The 20909-nt window shown below is 49.2% G+C and overlaps 1 protein-coding gene across 6 annotated transcripts in view; it reads right to left on the minus strand.

Annotated features, from left to right (window-relative positions):
* PAX5 (paired box 5) overlaps positions 1-20909 on the minus strand; it is a 189302-nt gene that overhangs the window by 81859 nt on the left and 86534 nt on the right. For 4 of the 6 annotated variants that reach the window (XM_078061460.1, XM_078061459.1, XM_078061461.1 and 1 more), the window contains exons 7-8: positions 6852-6908; positions 962-1091 (exon numbers count right to left, since the gene is read on the minus strand). In XM_078061460.1, coding sequence (XP_077917586.1) covers positions 962-1091; positions 6852-6908 — 187 coding nt within the window. The remainder of the gene's footprint in view (positions 1-961; positions 1092-6851; positions 6909-20909) is intronic. The other 2 variants (XM_036100449.2, XM_078061463.1) reach the window with 1 other exon arrangement.

A 20909-nucleotide genomic window follows, 5' to 3' on the forward strand; every position in this document is an offset into this window, starting at 1 on the left:
AGCCTCCCACTATCTGTCTGTCTAGTATCTGAGACTGTTTCCTGCCTGCCAACTTGGACAAACTTCCAGAGTCTGTCCTCCCATATTATCCCACTGCTGCTGGAGGAGGAAGAGGTATCTACTCAGCCCTTCTAGTCCAGCCCCTTCTGCAGCACCAAGCCTCACAACGATGACCAGCCATCATGAGAAGGCTCTGAGAGGAATAATAACAGCAACATGTATTGGGTGCTTGCTATGTGCTAAACAAGAGCCGAAGCACCTTATATGTATTGACGAATTAATCCTCGCAACAACACTATGGGTCAGGCGCTATAACCATCCCATTTTAGGGATTTTTTTTTTTTTAAACATGGCCCAGAATTCTTATATAATTTACCCAAGATTAGAGAGCTAGTCAATGGCAAGTTCAAATCCAGCAGTGTGCCTCCAGGGTCCAAACTCTTTATACTGATAGCTAAAGAGGCTGGCCCTGGGCCTTCTAGAAAGGCAGCTATTTTGCATCCACCAAGCACCTTCCAGCCTAAACCTCTTGCCCTTCTTGACTCAGCCTCTGCCTGGAAATCTGAAATGTCAATGACAGTTTGACAGAAGTCTGCTCTTTCTCAAGTCTCACCAGCCAGGGCTGTCCTTCTCATGAGAAGGACTGAACGCCAGGCCCTACCCACAGGAGATCCCAAAATCACTGAGGCCCCTCTGTCATGGGCCTCCCCTGCCGTCTGTCCCAACCCATGGTCCATTTGGCATTTGCTCTCCTCTGGCTTTATCAGAGCAACAGAAAGCCATGTCTCATCACAGTCACAACCCCCAGCCCCAGCAGTCTCCTGCCTGACCAATTCTGGGACCTCATAACCTTATTAAAACAAAAAATGGCCAGTCAAGTCCAAAAGCACCAAGCCACTCTTCCCACCACGCAGGCAATCTCAGTCTCTCTCTCTCTCTCCTCCACCCTAGATGCCCTCACCTGTCACAATGGGGTAGGACTGCGGCCCAGGCACGCTGCTCCCGATGTCGGTGGGGGTGGGACTGGTCAGGTTGGCCTTCATGTCATCCAGCCCTCCAGCCAGCGAGGCCATCGCTGAATACTCAGTGGTCTGAAAGAGGAAACAAAACAGAGAAAGCTCAGTATCAAGACTCCAAAGCACCTCAGCCAAATGCCAGCACCACATTCTGGGGTTCAGCCACCTCGCTGGGTTAGCCCATGCAGGCGCCAAGGCCACCCCAAGTGTTGAGAAGGCAGGTCCGGCTCAATAGAACAAGACCGGTATCCAAACTCAGCAGTTCTCCCCCAGGGGGAAGAGGTGGGCAGGATTCAGAGCAGTTGCACGAGAATCCCACCCTAGCTTCCTGAGGCTGCAGGTGCCACCAACCAGCCCCAGCGGCCACAGATGGCCTCTTCCAAGCAGGGAGGGAGAGGTCAGTAACCAAAAGCAAGGCAGAAATAAGAGTCTTGTTGCCAAGAGGATGGAGAGAAAAGTGTCCGATTTCAATGCTCTTAAACCACAGATGCAGAATCACAGAAACAAGGTTAAGAGGAGTCCGAGACATCATCATGCCAGGCCTTCAATTCGTAGATGAGTAAACTGAGGCCCAAAGCGAAGAGGGCTTTGTCCACAGCCAAGAGGGCAGAATCCCAGTCCAGAGAGTCGTCCTCCAAAAACTCTCACTCAAAATCCAAAACAGTAAAACCAAACGAACCACGGGTTTGGCGAGTGTTTTTGAGTCCCGAAAGCATGTGAGCACCTGTCTGCTGAGAACTGCGGGGCGCACACCTCAGATTGAGCATGGTCACGCCAACCATGGGCGCCTGGCCCACAGTCGTGCTCCTTTCATTAAGCCGTTTCATGAAATCAAAGCTTGTGATGAGTCATTTCCTTGGCATGCAAGCCACCATCAGAGTGGTCTCCAGAAGATGCCAACCTGGGTCTTCACATTCAGGGACAGACGAAATGAGAAGCATGAATGCCAGGTCTCTTCCTTCCACCCAACCCCCAGGCTGATTTTCAGGTAAAGAAAATATTTACAAACACCTAAGCCAAAGACTTTGGGTGTGCATGCCAAATTCTAGTGTGAGCAGTTCCCTCCAGGACCCTGGCCTTGCCAATGGAGGGCAGATCCCTGTCTGTCCAGGCTTATGTCCTTGGCAGACAGGGAAAGGGAAGCAAGCAGTCTTGGGCACCTTGGGTAGGATGCTGAGGACTGAGCCACAGGGCATGTAACCAGGGGAGCCCCTGGGCCAGTGGCAGGCAGATGGGACTCAGACTCAGGCATATTCCTGGTGCTTCTCTCAGCCTATGAATTAAAAAGAATTCTTGGGCAGCTCAAACTGGGGTGGCTGGCAGCCATGAGTCCACGAGGTACTGCAGGCCCAGGCATCGTGCCATGAGCCTCACTGAGGACAGCTTTGTCCGGAGCTCCTGGGGCTCTCAATCATCTCCAGCAGAGGCTGATTCTGAAACACGCAGAGAAGAGCACAGGTTTCTAAGGGAGAAGGACAAGATAGGGACACGCCTCTCGACATCAGGAATCACTGTAGAGCTGTAGTAATTAAGACAGTGTGGGATTGGCACAGGGACAGATAAATAGATCAATGAAATAGAAGTGAGTCCAGAAACTGATCTGTGCATATATGGAACCTTGATATATGAGAGAAGGGATGTACAAATCAGCAGGGAAGGATGGACTCTAATCAACAGGGCGGGGGAACCAGTTATCCATTCAGAAACAAGGGGGAAAAAAGAAATTGGATCTTTACTTTACTCCAGACACAAAAATCAATTCCAGGTGGATTGGAGACCTAAATGGGAAAGGCAAAGGCATCTAACGTGGTCGGCTCTAGGTCCAGCCAAAAATCCTTGGGAACAAGTGGTCCTGGGATGCTCACACAGGTTTCTTGGTTACTGTGAGGGCAGGAGTGGGTCCCAGTCATCCTGCCGCCCTGATCCGATGCCTCCTCCTCCAGGAAGTCCTTCCTGACTACCATTCCGTAGGAGGCAGGTGACCCACCTTTGCTCTGCTGGCCCCACCAAGTGGTCATGCCAGGGCAATCAGAACCACAATCTTCACACCCATGTCAAAAACTCACATTTATTGATCACTTGCTCTGTGTGAGGAGCTTTACCTGAATGTTCCATTTAATCCTCACAGTAACTCCATGAAGCAGGTTCTATGTTATCCCCATTTTACAGACGATGAAACTGAGACCTATGATAGAAGGGAAGCAGCTTGCTTAAAGTCACACAGCTTCTAGGTGCCACAGCCAGGATTCCAACCTGGATCCATCTGACTCCAAAGTCTTGACAATGACTCTAATGATTTTTATACTGTGAGGCCTGATCTGTTAACAGATGCGAAATCAATTTGCTAGTGCCAATATTTTAAAAAATGAAATTAGAATGGACTAGAACAGAAAATACCCAAGGTTCTCACACACAGCAAAAGTCCTGTTTTGGAAATCTTGGTTTCACATATTAGTGGATACAGGTATACTAGGTGGAGATGAGGATGTCTTTCTTGCTTCAGGTCAGGACCAGCAAAGTTTTCATTCCACGCAGCAAGGAGCTGTTGGGAAACGGTCACTGTCTAGACTTCATCCCCCACAGAATTGGACCTGGTCATGGCATTAGCTGCCTAATTTGCTAAAAAAGGAACTCGGAAGTAAAGCTCACTGGAATGGCTCCTTCAGTGCATTGTCATGAGCAAAAAAAAAAAAGAAGGAGGTCAAAACAAATCTGTAAGGGTTTCTTCCAAGATGGTGTCTTCTGGAGTTCCTGGGACTCTGGGGTAGAGGACAGGCCTTCCTCCTCTCTGTATTACCAGTGCCCTTACGGAGGCCTGAGCATAATGAATGTTCAGTGTTTATTGAGCCTTTCTTGTGCGCAAGACGACATGTGAAGACCAGACATGCTCTCTGACCCTCATCCACAAACCCCGAGGGAAAAGACACATGGCCCAGAAGCTTTATCCAAGAGGAACAGGAGTGCAGAACCATTCATTGACCATGGAGTGGGAAGTGGTCAGGACAGGGCTCTTGGGCAGGCGGCACTGAACCTGGGTCTGAGCAATCCCCAACCCCCAAGGCTGATAAGTGCTGCAGGAAGGCTCAGAGGTAAGAGGACAGGAGTGATCTGGAAACAGGGCACATGCCAATCGTTGAAGGAAGTGAAAGTAGAAGAGGCAAAGACGGAAAGGTAGTTAAGCTGGGATTCAACTCTGATGGGCTTGCACAGGGAACACATGGATGAACACATGAATGAGCCATCCTTAGGCGGGCCAGACAGCAATCTCAACCAAAAATCAGCATCCCTGAGCCCCTCTGTACCCCACTGCCAGACCTACCCCCTTCCTGGACTCCAGGCTGGGCAGCTGGGTCTGCAAAGGAAAGCCTTTATTTCCCCCAAGAAAGCAGAACCAACCTGGCTTTAAGAAAATTGCAAGAGGGTGACCAACGGGGATATTCTGCTTCTTAATGTCTCTGATGCCCAGTTGGAAGGGTCTTTTAGCTATTTGATTTTGTTTTGGTCAATAAATTCACTGTCAAAGTTTGTCCAGTCACTTTGACAGTTGGGTTTGGATCCCCTTTCCAAGATAAAAATCTTTAACTTGTGTTACACATGTGGTAGGAGGTCCAAAAATCCAGTCTCCCAACCACCACTGGCTGCCAGAAGGTAGAGTGAACTTCTCTAAAGAGTGGGGGCCCTGGGGACAGGGGACTTGGAAACCCTCCCTCAGCTGCCCTTGGCTATCTATAACTCCCACCACCACCACGTGGCAGGGCTTGGCCCAAACCTAGACTCTCTTCTTGGGTAGGATTCCACAGCTCTTACTCTGCTCCTGCGTGAGCCAGGGGATGCTAACATTTAGTTTTGGTGTGTAATTATTCCCTGAGTCCTCGTCACTGCCTGTCCCTTGGAGCTGCTGCTGATTCTCTCCAATCTCCTGGGCTCCCCTGCTCCTCAGCCACTCCCGGCAGTCCTACCCTGGCCTGGAGGACTCGTAGAGAACTCCTACACTGTCCACAAGATGCAGCTCCAACGTCACCTCCTTGGGGAAGCCATTCCCGGGTCCCCTACGTCTACAGAGAAATAGTGACTCTTTGTCAATGCTTCCTTATGTCCACAGACCTCCATTACCATACTTCTACCATGTTTAATGGCCGTTTGTCTATCTCCCTCTAGGCTGCCTTGAGATCATGGAACAGGGAACATCCCTACAGCCCCCTAAGCGCTTGGTGAATGAATATACGGTCCAGTAGCATGACATTAGCCACAACACTCAAAAATTAACTGAGAAGTGTTTGAACAAGAACCCCAAGTGATATGCTAACCTTCCCCTGCCCCTCTCCCACCTTTCCCCTCATCAAGTCAGCTGACCAGCAAACAACGTCCTTGGCCACCATGTGTTAAAGCCTCTGGGAAAGTGCTTTCACTGGTCTGTGAGAAGATATCAGGCATTCAACATTAGTTAGAGGAAATAAAAGAGCCACACTAAGGACTTTTTTTTTTTTAACCTCAGAAAACACTGCCCTTAAGAATATTCAAAGTCCTTGCCAATCCCTCCTGCAGTTCAGTGCCCCTGACGTTTTGTTTTCCTCTCCTGATGAGTAGTTAGCCTGCCTGTGGTTGAGCAAGAGGAACACTGGAAACCACGGTTTGCCCCTTTTTGCTTTGGCTGCCAAGAAGCTCAGTCAAATTCAGTGTTCAACCACCGCAACCACAGCATTGCTGGCACCTGGCGTTAGGACCCACCCTCTTCCGCCACGTCATTTCTGAACTTTTTTTCAGCCTTAACGTACTAACTTAGGTCCGTGCAATTGTTTGTTTTGCAGGACACCTCGGGTCCTTTGTGAAAGTGGAGACTGGACGAGGTAAAAAGAATGACAGAGAAAGAAAGCCGGAAAGGAAGGTCAGGAGACAGGAAGAGAAGAGAGAGGGAATTATCGGTGCCTCTGGTAACCGCGACAGTGCACTTCCACTTCTCTCAGTTATCTCGGGGGCCGAGGGCTGAGTTGACGGAACACGGGGGGGGGGGGCGGGTCGCATGTACGTAAGTGTGCTGGTGCACCCACGTGCTCGGGAACAGGGCCCCCCTCCTCCCACATCTGGCAGTCACAGCCAATAGCTGTGTTCCACACTTCTGACTCCTCTGAGCCCTTGGGGTTCTTTCTTAGGATGCTATTTGGGGCTTCTGCTCCCTTCCCATCAGGGCCGCCTGGTGCCATCCTTGACCATGACCCAGAAAGAGAAATGAACTGAGGACAGCACTTCACAGACTGTCCACTCCAGGGCAACCAACGGGGATAAAACTCTTTGCCCGACAGCCACCGATTCTTGTAAGGCCTCAAGGTCAAGACCAGCAAGTATGCACACCCTCCTCACAGATACCAGGCTCCAGATGATGGAAAGTCTTGAACTCTCCAGTGTCTGAGCTAGACAGACACTCAGGGTCATTTTCCCCGACATGGAGAAACTGAGGTACAGGGAGGGGAATGGACTTCCTCAGCTAATTTTTATCTGTCTCATGTATAGCCTTTGACCTTGTGGTAGAAAGAACTGTGAACCAGGAGTGATAACACGGGGTTCTCACCCCAGCTCTGCCTCCCTCTGTCCTGTGTGACCTCAGGCAAGCCAGGCCAGCTCTTGGAGCCTCATTTTCCTCATTAATAAAATGAGATTTAAGTCAAACTCCTTGCTGCCTGCCTGCCAGGGCGGGTGTGAGGATCTGAAGGATAAGGACAGGGATGGCACTTGGGAAGCTAAGCAACACAAGGGATAAGGAATCCTAGAAGGGACTCCAGGAGGCACATGCCCCGGGAAAATGGGTGCTGGGCGTCATTTGGGTCCCTAGGAAATTACCTGGAAAAGGACTGCCTGGGGCTGCACCAAGTATTGTCTCATCAGCACGGGGCACCACTGCCATAGCATGGAGGAGAAAAGAAACACAGACACGTGAGAAGGAGGGCAGCACGAAGGAGGGCAGGGCATGGGGACGAGGCTGCAGGGCTGGCTACCTCAGATGGCTACCTCGGCCCAAGAGGCTTCCCCGTCCCTGCTGAGCTCCTCCAGGCTCACTGCCCAGCCTCAGGTGGCCCTCGGGAGCTGGGCCAGCGCCAGGCCAGCCACTCCCATCCAGACACCTGCCCACCGACACACCTACCCAGCAGAGGACATGAGCTGGAGTGGGGGAGCTGTGTCCCCAGGGCCTGGCCTGATGACCTGAGACTGAGGAGGCAGAGTGGTCTGGATGCCTCGGGCAGCTGGGGTGGAGCCGGGGCCTGGGGGCAGCTGTCTCCCTTCCCTGGCCTCTGCTTCCCCAGCTGTCTGAGGACTTGTATGTGATCTCCAAGTCCCCTGCCACCGCTGATGGCTCTTTGCCTCTCTAAGTGGCCACAAGACAGAATAGGGAGTCCCTCTTTGACAGATGAGCTCCAACGCAAGCAAGAGAGATGGAGGGGATCCGAGAGGTTGGAGGACACTTGAGACATATCAATCGGTCGCAATGTGGACACTGACTCCCACAAATAGACTGTAAAAAATATGAATGTAAAAGAAAATATTATGGCGTATTACGAAGCTATCATAAATGCAAATACAGATTGTATATTTCAGCTATTTGAGGACATTATAGATTTGCTAACTCTTTAGGGGTGATAACGGTATCATGCTTATGCTTGTTAAGGTCTCATCTTTTAAAGCGTCATTCTAAAACATTTACAGATAAAATGATACAATGTCTGGAGTCTGCTTCAAAATGAAGTTAACGAAGTTCGCTGCCATTAACAGATTGTGGTCTATCTATGCAACGGGATACTACACCACAGTACAAAGGAACAAGGCACCGATGCGTGCTGCAGTACAGGCGAGCCTAAAAGCACGCTAAGTCAAAGACGCCAGGTACGGAGCCTGGGTGGCTCAGTCGGTAAGCGTCTGCCTTCGGCTCAGGTCATGACCCCAGGGTCCTGGGATCGAGTCCCGCGTCGGGCTCCTTGCTCAGCGGGGAGCCTGCTTCTCCCTCTGCCTCTGCCTGTCCCTCCTGCTCATGCGCCCTCTCTGTCTCTCAAATGAATAAGTTTTAAAAATCTTGAAAGAAAGAAAGAAAAGAAGAGAAAAAGAAAGAAAGGAAAGAAAGAAAAGAAGAAAGAAAGAAAGAAAGAAAGAAAGAAAGAAAGACGGCAGCAGATACCAGTGGGGTGTCCCAAACTGTCACACAGAAAGCAGAGCAGGGGTGGCTGGAGCTGGAGCGGGAACGGGCTTTAACTACAAATGCACACGAAGGATCTTCTTGGAGGGAAGGAACTGTTCTAAAACTGGACTGTTGGTGGCACAGCTCCTTAAATTACTAAAAATCACTGACCTGTATACTTCAAATGAGTGAATTTTATGATATAAAAATTAAAATTCAATAAAGCAGAGTATGGGGAGAGTAGGCCACACTCTGTGGGTTAGTGAAGGTGTTGCCCATTCTACCCAGGCCCCCTGAATCCAGACGCCTGGCCGCCATCGGGGGAGGAGTATGGCTAAGGAAGCCCACCAGCCCTGAGGCCAGGAAGACAGGGTTCAAATCTGACAGGCCAAATTCGTGCCGCGTGGAACCAGGCCAGGTGCCTCACGTTCTCGGCTCTTCTCTCATGTGTAACGTGGGGATATAGGGCCTTCCTCCCAAGGTCATGAGAAGGCACAAAGTCAGTGATAAGAATGTCAAGTCCTAGAGGGCAGTCCTTTTTACTCTCATATTTTGGGTTCTCAGGGCCAGACGTGTAAACAAACAGCACTTGCAAAAAGCTGCAGAGGGCAACAGGAGGGATCTGTGGTGGGGGGTCTGTTCTGTGTCTCAAGTCTATCCCCGCCAATACCCCAACGTGATACTGTACTGCAGCCTGGCGACGTATCGTCACTGGGGGAAACTGGAAAAGGGTATATAGAATCCTTTTGTATTATTTCTTATAACTGCCTGTGAATCTACAATGATCTCAAACCCAAAGTTTAATTTAAAAAAGTAAAAAACAAAAAACGAGGTTTTAGCATTCCATCCCCACTAAACCTAATAAAGATGAATTAAACTTCTAAAAAATGTTTGCTGGGGCGCCTGGGTGGCTCAGTAGGTTAGGCATCTGGCTCTGATTTCTGCTCAGGTGGCGGTCTCAGGGCCCTGGGATCAAGCCCTGCCTGAGGCTGCTTGTCTCCCTCTCCTTCCGCCCCTCCTCCTGCTCCTGCACTCTCTCTCTCTCTCTCTCAAATAAATAAATACATTTTTAAAGATAAATAAATAAAATTAAAAAATGATTGCTGGGGTTGCCTGGGTGGCTCAGTCGATTAAGCATCTGACTCTTGATTGACTCTTGATTTTGGCTCAGGTCATGATCTCAGGGTTGTGGGATCGAGCCCCGCGTTGGCTCCAAGCTGGGCATGGAGCCTGCTTGGGATTCTCTCTCTCCCTCTCCCTCTGCCCCTACCCTCCCTACTTGCATGTGTGCTCTCTCTCTTAAAAAAAAAACAAACAAAAAAAAAAAACAGTTTGCTGTAAGGGGGTGCTACAAATGACACTTGCAAAAGTACTCCATAATCTACAGCGGTACTGTTAGTACTGACTGGGGGAAAGAACTGCCAAGGATTCTGAATGGCCTCCCCCTTCCAGGAAGCCTTCCCCGATTCCCCCTCCTCCATGTTCCTAGAACATCTAAGTGGTCATACCTCTGCCCACTACACTTACCACTTTGCATCATACACCTAGTGGTTTAGGGTCCTCATCCCCCCACTGGAGTGTGAACTTCGTGAGGATGGAGCTGTGTCCCCTCCTCTTTGTCACAGCAGCTCCTGGTCCAATGCCCAGCTCTGAACAGATGTGACATAAATGCCTGTGGAACCAAATGAACTGGGACAGGTACCACGGCCCGGCTCTGCCAACAGTACCAGAGGTGCTTCCCGGGGTCACTGAGAGGGTAAGTGATCTCAGGGTGCTTTTATTTATCAGAAACTACCAGGGGCATGGATGAGACATGCTCTCTATTCATTTGGCTCTCCAGATCTGTGCCCATGCTTGGGCCACGATGGACTGCCGTGGAATCAAATCAGGAGATTTGCAAAGTTTAACGGACTCATCTCCCCCTACTGTTTGCATCCTGCCAGGCACCCCTCCAACACACCTCCAGACACACTCCCATGTGGTGTGGAATAGCAGGGGAAGCCCCGGGGAGGGGACTGAAATTAGATAGTTTCTGTCCAAGAGAAACTTTTCTAGCAATGACTAACCAGGAGGCCCCCTATTCCCCCCTGACCACTTAGAGAATTTTAGTGAGCCCCAAATCTCAGGGCCCAAAGGAGCTCAGGAGTTATGATGAAGGCTGATCTTTTATCTGATGCTTGAAACCCACCAGTGACAGAGAACTCACTACTTCCTGAAGCAACCACTGCATGGCCACCCAGCTTGGCTATGAGGAAGTGCTAAATCTGTCCCCTTAGGCCTCCCTACATTGGTCTTAGGTGTGCTCTCGGTGGCTCCAGTTCCAACAAATGTCCTCTTGAGCCCCCGGTGGCAGGACTGTTCCCTCCTGGACCCAATGCAGGGCCCCCCATGTCCTCCACTCCTCATTCTGGACATGTTTCTTTGGGGCATAAGAAGCTTGCTTTTGCTTTTCTGGTGACCTCATCACCTGGCTGACTCATGCTGTTCTCAATCAATGCAGAGCTCACTACAAGTTCATTAGAAATGGAAAATGATTATGTATATGATTTTGCTTAAGTGTTCACTTTCTCCCACCCCTACCCTGGTGCTTACAAACTCTCCCCGGCTTCACGCTGCCTCCAGGTAATGTTGACCTGAACCGTACAGGCCCCAATCCAAATTCCAACCTACTTTTCCAGCTTCCACTCCAATCTACCCTACTTCTCAAACATCGTCTTCTACTCCAACCACACCACACACACTAGTCGCTGAAAGCCCATGTCAGTACCTTTGCTCACACTTCTTCCTATCCCCACCCCAGTTGAAATCCTTGTCCTCTATGGTCCAGATCAAATGGCATCTGCTCCCGATGCTTTCCTGTGGTTGAAATAGATTATTCCCTTCTCTGAATCCCCACGGCGCTCTCCCTGGACTTCCTTCAGGACACTGTTCCATGCTACCTTACTCTAGTAATTTGGGACTGTGTCTGTTCCCACTCTGAGATGGGGAGACCCCTACAGGCAGCATCCTGCCTGGTTTGAAGCTGGATCCCACCAGTAGGCCTGGGCAGGACCTATCCTGAGTGAAACTGAGCAAAGGGAGGGAGAGAAGGGGCAAAGGAATCCAGGGCTCACCCTGCACCTTAAGAGTTCTGTAAGAAGAGGGGCAAGAGAAGGCCCTGGGCTCAGAGCATTCTGGCTCTTGTCTTCCCAAATGCAAGAAACGAAATGACAAGGCTTGGAGCACTAAGCTCCACTTCTGAAGGATGAAAGCCAGGGGTCAAGGCCTCCTAAGTGATAAGAAGGTGCAGTGTGTGTGTGGTGGTGTGTGTGTTGGTGGAGGGGAGGAGGAGGACCTGGGAGCCCCAGGGCCTGCTGAGGTTCTGCCTATCTGTGTGATGAGCAGCTCCAGAACCTGACATGAAGAAGAGGAGAGAGATTCCCCAAAAAAAGCCCCATCTCTAGACAGCCAAACTCTATGGGCTTCTCCCAGGTGGTCCTAGCTGTCCCATCTTGCTATAGGACTAGAAAGGGGGCAGGGCAGGGAGGCCCATTACCCCCAAAGGAATGCAGACCTACTGGCTAGCAAGGGCCCTGAAGAGGGGCATGCAAAGGGAACCCTCCCCCCATCCTAAAGTAGCTTGTATGGGAGTGGAGGGGGCACCTCAAGATGCTCATAGTTCACTTTCTTCTGGATGGACTTTCCAGCTGCAGGAGGACAGAGGTTATCCTAGGGCCAGAAAGAAAGGAGACTTCTCTCTGCACTGCAAGATCAATAAAGTCAGGGCAAGGAGGCGGATGCCCCTGCCCACCACCACCGCCTCTGCCCTGCCGCTGCTGAGTGGTAACCCACACGCGTGCACGCACACACACACACACTCCTTGGGCCACAGGCCACCTCTCCGCCCTGTCTGCTCCCTGTCAGAACCTTTGAAAGGGCAATACTCTGCAAAGGCAAACACAGGCAGCCTTGGGAGGGAGTGCCCTCTTTGTCCCTGAGGTTTGCTAGGGCCAAACAGAAGGATGTAACAGAAGCACCAGAAAAAGAAAAAAAAAAGCTGAGACCAGGACTCCTTGGTTTGCAAGTCTGAAGCCTCTACCAGATCTCACCTAAACCCTCACACACTTTTAATAACCCTCAGAATAACATGAACTCCCTGGACGCTGACTACACACGAGGTACTATTCCAGGGGTTAAAACACGGTTGTTTCTTTCATCCTTACAACAACCCTATGGGAATTATCATCCCCTCCCCTCTTGGCAGACGATGAAAGTGAGGCACAAGGAGCCCAACTAACGTGTCCCAATCATCCCCAAGCAGGGAGACCCCAAGTCCAAGATCTTACAGCGCTACACCCTACCTCTCTGCCACTATCATCAACCCCATCCCAGGGCGGGTAAGAAAACCAAGGGTAGGGAAGGAGGGTGAGCTGGTGAGGGGGGTATCAGACTCGGTTCTCTCTGATCTGTGTTCTTCACCATGATTCCCAGTGCCTCACGTGGAGGTGCCGGGGCCAAGGGAGAGAGATGCCAACCCTCAGGCCAGGTGAGGCCCCACATGCTTCACAGCCCCTTCGGACACCTGCTTGCTCCCAACACTGCACCTGTCACAGGGCCATTTCCCCTCCCTGAGGGCCCTTTCCCTTTCTCTCCTCCCACCCTTGTCTACCCACCCGTGCAAGGCCTGGCTCAAGAATGACCTCCTGCAGGACACGTTTGCAGATGGATTCGGCCATAGACGCCATTAACTTTATTCCCTCTTCTCCCCAGTTAGACTCAGAGGACAGCCATGCTCAGATGGATGTCAGAACTAGCACTTAATCTTAACATTAGTGAGAACCAACAGAGAAACAAACAGGAACACGGGACACTGTTAGTCTTGTTAAGGAAAAATCCGACCTCAGACTGCTTAGTTCAAGCACTGTGTTCTTTACCAAAGGTAACATTCTGGCTTTTAAAGACATCGGAAACGGAAGGAAGTAGACCCTAGGCTTAGGTTTTAGCTATTATGTCTAAGCCCAAATTTAGCTAATGTAGACAATAGAGGAAAAAACTAGCACAGTGACAACAGTGTTTCTGTTTATGTGCCTTTTTTATCAGGGTTAACTTAAGAGCTTTTGCTTTTAATTATTGAAAATATGTTTGTGTTTTGCAGTTATGTGTTAATTTCATGAATCTCGCATTTTGTACCTGGAAACAAAGCGTAATAATCATTTTGTGTGTCTTAATACCTATAATTTACTTAAATAAGCAAGCCCTTGGCCTTGAGACAGACATGTAAACAAACACACTTCTGAGAGCTTGGTTTGAGTCTGATTTTTAACAATTCCTTTTCCTCTCTCATACACACATATACATTAAATTTAGCCTCCTGGTTTTATTTCCTTCACCTCTCTCCCACAAATCAAACCTCAAATAATATAAAACTGCTGGCTAGAAATAGGCTTCACACAAACAAAAGCTTTCAAGCCCCATCTCCCGGTCCAGCCATCTCCACCTCCTCTGCCTGCTCCAACAAAACAGCCTCTCTCTGCCCAACTGCCCTGGAAAGCCCTGAAATACCTCATTTTCATTTCTGGGAGAGGAAGAGTTCTGATCCCCAAATAAAAGAAAACTTCAGCAATGATAGGAAGCGGGGAAAACCCAGGCAGACTTCTCCTTGCCACTCGTGTCAAGCTCACAAAGAGAAAAAATCGTACCATTCGACATGGTTGGGAGAGTTTAATCCAAAGCAGTGCTAATTAATATCCCCGGCTTTCCAGAAGCCAGCGCCACATACAGCTGCGAGGGCAACAAGGCTGTTCTCCCTTCAATTTTATGGGAAGAACATTTTCATTACAAAGCCTCCTCCCAGGCCCTCCTCTCTCAGCCAGATTAGCCTCGAGAAGGAAGCGGATGATCCATATATCAGAACTCCTTCTCTCCCCATTAATTTTATTATTTATATCCCATTTTAAAAGTTTATTGGTGCAACTCCCGGTGCACCTGGCCAGAGCCCTTCTGATAGACAGTGGTACCTTCACGCGTCTCCTACTCAGGCGCAGTGGATGCGCTGGTCATGAGAATGTGCCAACTTTTTGCCACTTGCCCAGGAGAAAGAGCTGACTCGGTGGCATTTCCTGTCCCCCCCACTGCAACACACACACCATTGTTTAAAACGAATGTTGAAGGGTCTAAACTCACTCATTTGTGAACTATGTGTGGACTCAACGGCTTAGCCTGAGCTAGGGGTGGTCCCCAGAGTCCCGTGAAAACCCTGAGGGATGCCCTACATGCCCCCACCCAAATCAAGCATCCCCAGCTGTTCCAGGAGAGTTGACCCATTTTGAACCCAAACCGCCAGACCATGGGCAGGCCTGGTGAGGCCACGTGTCTTACCATTTTATTCTGAAACCCCATGTGCTCCAGGCTGTCTCTTTCCAGCCTCCTAAAGGGACCCCAAATCCAATCTAAATGTCTTGAATTTACCTGTTTGTCTTTTATACATATAAATAGCTGCATTTCCATTCTCTCTTTGTTTCTCATTTTCATTTGGTTCTAATATCTGCATGTAAATGTCGGAAAATAGCATCTGTAATTGGAGATTATGAAGTATGGCCAGCTCCTGACAGGCTGCTAAGGAAGATGGATTATCCTCATTTTTCTGTAAATTTTGTCAATTTTGGAATTCATAAGCTATCAACACTGATCAAAATGGGACTTCACAGCTGTGTCAAAAAAAAAAAGAAAGAGCAAGAGCAAGAGGGAGATCTGGAAGGCAGGCGGTTGTGTGCAGGGGCTGGGCGTTGGCGCAAGCCACTCTCCTCCCCTGCGCCCTCCCCTCCACGCTGGGGGCTCCCTCAGCAAGTGGCACCCTGGAACTCGTGGTGGGGCTGCCTGGTCCCCTGGCTCAATCAAATAGCTAAATCACACAACTGGAAGGCCGCAAATCCTCCAAGGCACCCACTCAAACCCGGGGCTTAATTTATTGCTGGGCGCTGCCTTCCTTATTTATCCGGAAGAGTCGGCGGGCTCCCTGGGCGCGTGCCTCCGAGATGTTCTACTCCTTCCTGACCATCACGGCCCACTTGAGGCAATTGTGTTGGTGTCTCTCTCTCAATTTTCCCATTACTGGGAGTAAGTACTGTTGGGACTCTGTAATAGCCCAACTGCAGCCCATATCAATAACAGATGAGGTTTAATCGTCCAACACAGAAATTATTTAGGCGCAGTAAGGACATTCAATGTCATTTGCATAATGGCATTTCTATCGCACGCACCTAACCCGTCTTGCATAAACAAGGCCTTGGGACCATAAATAATAATAAATCATGACGTCTGCACGCCTCTTGCGGTAATAGGAGCCACTCTTTGTGGAAATTATTTCAGCAGGAAATGGGCACTGTAATTTTAAAGACATGAGGCGCTGTGAGGCGCGGTAAATCACGCGGGCACACGATCCCCAGGAGCAACCAGGGGACCAGTCCCAAGCTGCAGCAACATCCCCGGGACGATGGGAGGAGGCCGGCAGGCCTTGAGGGGGAAACATGTGGGGCCTCTAGAACGGCCACCAGCATGTGCCGCTGTCCCAGTAAATGGCAAGAGGGCAAGATGCTCAGAAAGCCAGCCCAGGGAGAATTGGCTCTAGACCTGGAGGAGCCCAGAGACCTCAGGTCAGAAACAGTCTTTGTTCCAGGAGAATGGAAGCTCCCTGCGGGCAGCCAGTTTTGATCTTTGTCTGCTCTGTTCCCTGCTTTACCTCCACCACCCCCTGGCACCCTGCGGGTACTCTGCAAATATCCTAAAGAAGTGCAAAGAGAGGAGGAGAGAGAGAGTACCTGGGACCGGGCAGGGAGCAGGTGAGAAGAGCACTGAAACCAGGGTAAGGGGAGACAGATGGAGGAGCAGGCCCCGCGGGAATTAAGGCAGGAACTGCCCCAGAAGCACCGGTACCACTGATCTGGTGAGTGAGAGAGCGGAAATGCCCGGTGAACTCTAAAACATGTCGCAAGGCAGCTGCAGGGGAAGAGAAAGGCATAGATGGGGGGGCTGGCGAGCAGAGCGGCGAAACCTGTGGGTTCCGGAGCAGACACAGCTGACTTAGAATCCCAGCTCCACCATCTCAGGCCCCCTGCCTCACCCCTCCGCACCCCACCTCTGCTGTGCAGAACCAGTCTAAGAACAGTACTTGGGCCACAGAGCTGTTCTGAGGGGGCAATGAGGTTGTGTGTGCAAAGTGACTAGTACTCGATCACGCTTTGCTAGCATCATTTTGGGGGCAACTGCTATTCTTCAGGAAGCAACAGAAATGAGTTCAAGTACAACTCTGCCTCTTACTAGCTGTGTGATTTGGGACAAGCTACTCCACTCCTCTGGGACTCAGCTTCCTCTAGTCTGTCCAAAGAGAGCAGGGTGAGATGGTCCCCACCTACCTCCTGGAGCAGTCAGGAGGTTCAAATGGGGTCACGCAGTGAAGCTCGTGGTTAGCGTAGTGTTGTCTGCACAGGAGAGATGAACATGAGCAAAGAAAGAAGAGGAGAGAGAGTCCCAACACCTGCCAGTTGTCCTTGCCAGCCACTCTCAGCCCTGGATTCATGCTTTCCAGAAAAGTCCTGGCAGGATACACACCAAAGCAACCACAGTGTGGCCTCTGGGAGGGGAAAGAAGGGCCTGAGATCAGAGTTGTTAGCCTAAGCCTTATCTGTAATGTGTTAATTTTACTAGAAGAGAAGAACTACTTGTGTCATGGGATTTTTTAAAGCTGATGAAGTTTCAGGGGCACCTGGGTGGCTCAGTCAGTTAAGCGTCTGCCTTCGGCTCCGGTCATGATTCCAGGGTCCTGGGATCCAGCCCCGCACTGGGCTCCCTGCTCAGTGGGGGAATCTGCTTCTCCCTCTGTCTGCCACTCCCCCTGCTTGTGCGCTCACTCTCTCTCTCTCTCTAATAAATAAATAAAATGTTTTTTTTTAAAAAAACAAAAGAACCTTATGAAGCTTCATACCCCGTGCCTTGGCACATACTATTCCCTCTGCCAGATATCAAAAACTATGGAAATGCTGATGGAACAGCCACAAAGAGCCAGTGAGTTAACCACAACTGCATTTGTCTTCCAGAGGAACTTAGAGAAACAGCAATCATTTCTCCACTGAGTTTGCCTTCCAGCCCAGAGGCCGGGGCCGTGCACTGCTCTGTGCAGGGAATGATGTAAATCACAGGCACCCACAACTTCTGGGCGGGGGAGTGGCTCTGGCGCCCGCAAGGCCACCGTCACCATGACCATCACCGTCACAGTTACCTTATGCTCACCAAAGTGTGAAAACTGCTCAAAAGCTAAATAAAGTCTGGAGTTTAGCTATTAGTATTGTACCAATGTTGGTTTCTTCAGTTTTGGCAAAAGAACCATGGTTATAGAAGATGTTAATGATAGGGGAAATTGGGTGAGAAGTATATGGGAACTCTCTGTACTACCTTTACAAATTTTCTAAATTTAAAATTATTCCAAAATAAAAAGTATGTGTAAAAATAAAAAAAAGGAAGCCAGACCTTACTCATAATAAGAGAAAAACAAATTAAAACCACAATGTATCCTTTTTCATCTATAAGATTAGCAATGATTCAAGAGGTTGATTCTTATGTGGGCAGGCTGGGGAAACAGGTCTCACTTCAGGGGATGAACCTGAGCAGGGATTATATCTTTCAAAATTCATAGTGCATATAGACAGATCCGGCCTTTCCACTTCTGGGAATGTATCCTGCACATACAGTCCCACATGTGCAAAAATAAATATGGATAAGGATGCTCAATGCAGGCTTTTTTGACTTTCGATTGAACGTGACCAACAAGCGACCTGTTAAATCAATTATGATATGCCATACAGTGGAATACTATGTAGCTGTTAAAAAGAATGTAGCAGCACTCTATCAATATGGAACAATTTCTAAGAAACATTTGTTCATGGAAAAGAACAAAAATGGAACTGCATACAGAATGCTACCATTTGTGTTCAAAAGGAAGGAATTATCTATATTGTAATACACATATACACATACATATACCTTACCCTCATTCAAGGATTGTATATAAATCTCCAAAGAAGGCAGAAGAAACTGGTAATAGTAGCTGCCTCCCAGGAGGGGAGCTGGGTGGCAGCAAGAAAGGAGTGGGGAGGAGACTTCCTTTTCACTGTCTACCTGTGGTATTGTCTGAAATTTTTACCATTTGCATGTACTACTTATTAACATTTTTTGAATAAAAAACCAGTGTTTAGACATTTCTGCAAAGAAGACATCCAAATGGCCAACAGACATGAAAAAGTGCTCAACATCACTCAGCATCAGGGAAATACAAATCACAACCACAATGAGATACCACCTCACACCAGTCAGAGTGGCTAATAAGTCAGGAAACGACAGATGTTGGCGAGGATGTGGAGAAAGGAGAACCCTCCTACACTGTTGGTGGGAATGCAAGCTGGTGCAGCCACTCTGGAAACAGTATGGAGGTTCCTCAAAAAGTTGAAAATAGAGCTACCCTATGATCCAGCAATTGCACTACTGGGTATTTACCCCAAAGATACAAATGTAGTGATCCAAAGGGGTACGTGCACCCCAGTGTTTATAGCAGCAATGTCCACAACAGCCAAACTGTGGAAAGAGCCTAGATGTCCATCAACAGATGAATGGATAAAGAAGATGTGATATATATATATATATATATATATATATATATATATACACAATGGAATATTATGCAGCCATCAAAAAACCGAAATCTTGCCATTTGCAACAATGTGGATGGAACTAGAGGGTATTATGCTAAGCAAAATTAGTCAATCAGAGAAAGACAAGTATCATATGATCTCACTGATATGAGAAATTTGAGAAACAAGACAGAGGATGATAAGGGAAGGGAAGGAAAAATGAAACAAGATGAAACCAGAGAGGGAGACAAACCGTAAGAGACTCTTAATCTCAGGAAACAAACTGAGGGTTGCTGGAGTGGTGGGGGGTGGGAGGGATGGGGTGGCTGGGAGATGGACACTGGGGAGGGTATGTGCTATGGTGAATGCTATGAATTGTGTAAGACTGATGAATCACAGACCTGTAGCCCTGAAACAAATAATACATTATATGTTAATTTAAAAAATTTAAAAAACTAAAACAACAACAACAACAAAAACAGTGTTTGGGAAGTGGCGATGAGCCCATGCTGCCTGAACCTCAAGAGGGCCATGGCCATGCCCGTTGGCCCCTTGGGACCTCCTCTGTCTTGAGGGGCACCTTGCACGTCTCTGCATCACCCAGCGGGTCTGGCACAAGTCTCTCTGGCATCGTGCTGAGCAGCGGGCAGCCCACCACGTATCTAGAACCCTGGCCCGCTCCTCAGCTCAGGGGAAGGCCGGAGGCTCTCCTACATCAGACCCACAGCTCCAGACAGTGTCTAAGCTGGAAAGGATTTGGGGTGTCCCCATTCACCAATTCTCAGGAAGTTGAGGCCAAGTGAGAGGAAAAGCTGTGTTCAAGGGCATGGGCCCAAATCGGAGTGAGGGTCTCAGGAAAAGTGACACTTGCTGTTGGGAAGGAGAAAAATAACCGGCTCTGTTTCTCTGGTTCTCAATTGCTTCACTGGCAAAATGGGAGTAAAAGCTTCTGTCTGCCCTTAATATCCCAGAAGTATTAATAGGGATCAAATAAGGTCACAGATATGAAAGCCATCGAAGAATGTCCAAGTATCTTACACAGACAGAAATCCCTACTGATGTGCTGGGTGGGCCTTGAGGTAGCTCCACGATGGATGCATTTGGTAGGTTTACAAGCCCTCCTTGTTGCAAATCTGTGCTTAACTGCTGATCCACCTTTTATGTTGAGCTTTGTTCCAACTCAATCAGGGAGGTGCTGTCATTAGTATTTCTCCTTTCTGCAAATGCAGAAATCGAGGCACAGAGAGATGAAGTGAGTTTCCCATGGTCACACAATAAAATTGTAACTGAGATCATGCAGCTGTAATTGCTGATGTTGGGGGCAAAGCTTTTAGCAGAGAAGCTGCGAGGGGTAGGAGAGGTTGGCTTCTTCCCAAAAGTGCATGGGCACAGTAGCCCTGGGTGCCATGAAAAGCTGCCTTCAGCACAGCTAACTCTACTCCAGGGAGGTATGGATCCCTACAAGTGCCCTGGCCTCTCCCAGCTCCCCTCCTCTGCACCCAGCCCTCAGTCCCCCCACCCAGGGCCTTCTCTGTCCTGAGGCTTCCCCTTCTCCAGTGCGCCCCCCATCTCGGCCAAACCTGTCTATTCTCCGTCTCAGTCCCACCATCCCCCACCTCAACTGCTTCACATTCTTCTCTCCCCCCCTTCCCTGTGACATGAGCAGGAACATCTTGCCTTGTGGGTCTCTGGCCTGTCTGGAGGATGACTGAATATACCTCCCCAGGGACACTGCGTTGAGGTAAGTATAGTCCGAGGGTAAGCTGTGGCAGAGAGAGCGAGTCTGGAGTCCCCAGGCGCTTCCCAGTGTCTGTCTGGCTGGCTCCTAACATCCCACAGGCACTAGCTCCAACCCATTTTCCATCTTTTCCTATCCCTCGTTTCAAATGGTTACGCCTGGCCTCCAGAACATGAGCCTGGAGTTTTACCACGCAACATTTCTTTCAAAAATCAGAACTTCATGGTGAGAGAAAGCTGATGTTACTCGCTTACTTCAGCTCTACTGAAGACATTGCTGAGGATTTGTGGATTAGTTCAACATTCACACACACACACACACACACACACAAAAGC

The sequence above is a fragment of the Halichoerus grypus genome, chromosome 14 (genome assembly GCF_964656455.1).
Source record: "Halichoerus grypus chromosome 14, mHalGry1.hap1.1, whole genome shotgun sequence".
Classification (NCBI taxonomy): Eukaryota; Metazoa; Chordata; class Mammalia; order Carnivora; family Phocidae; genus Halichoerus; species Halichoerus grypus.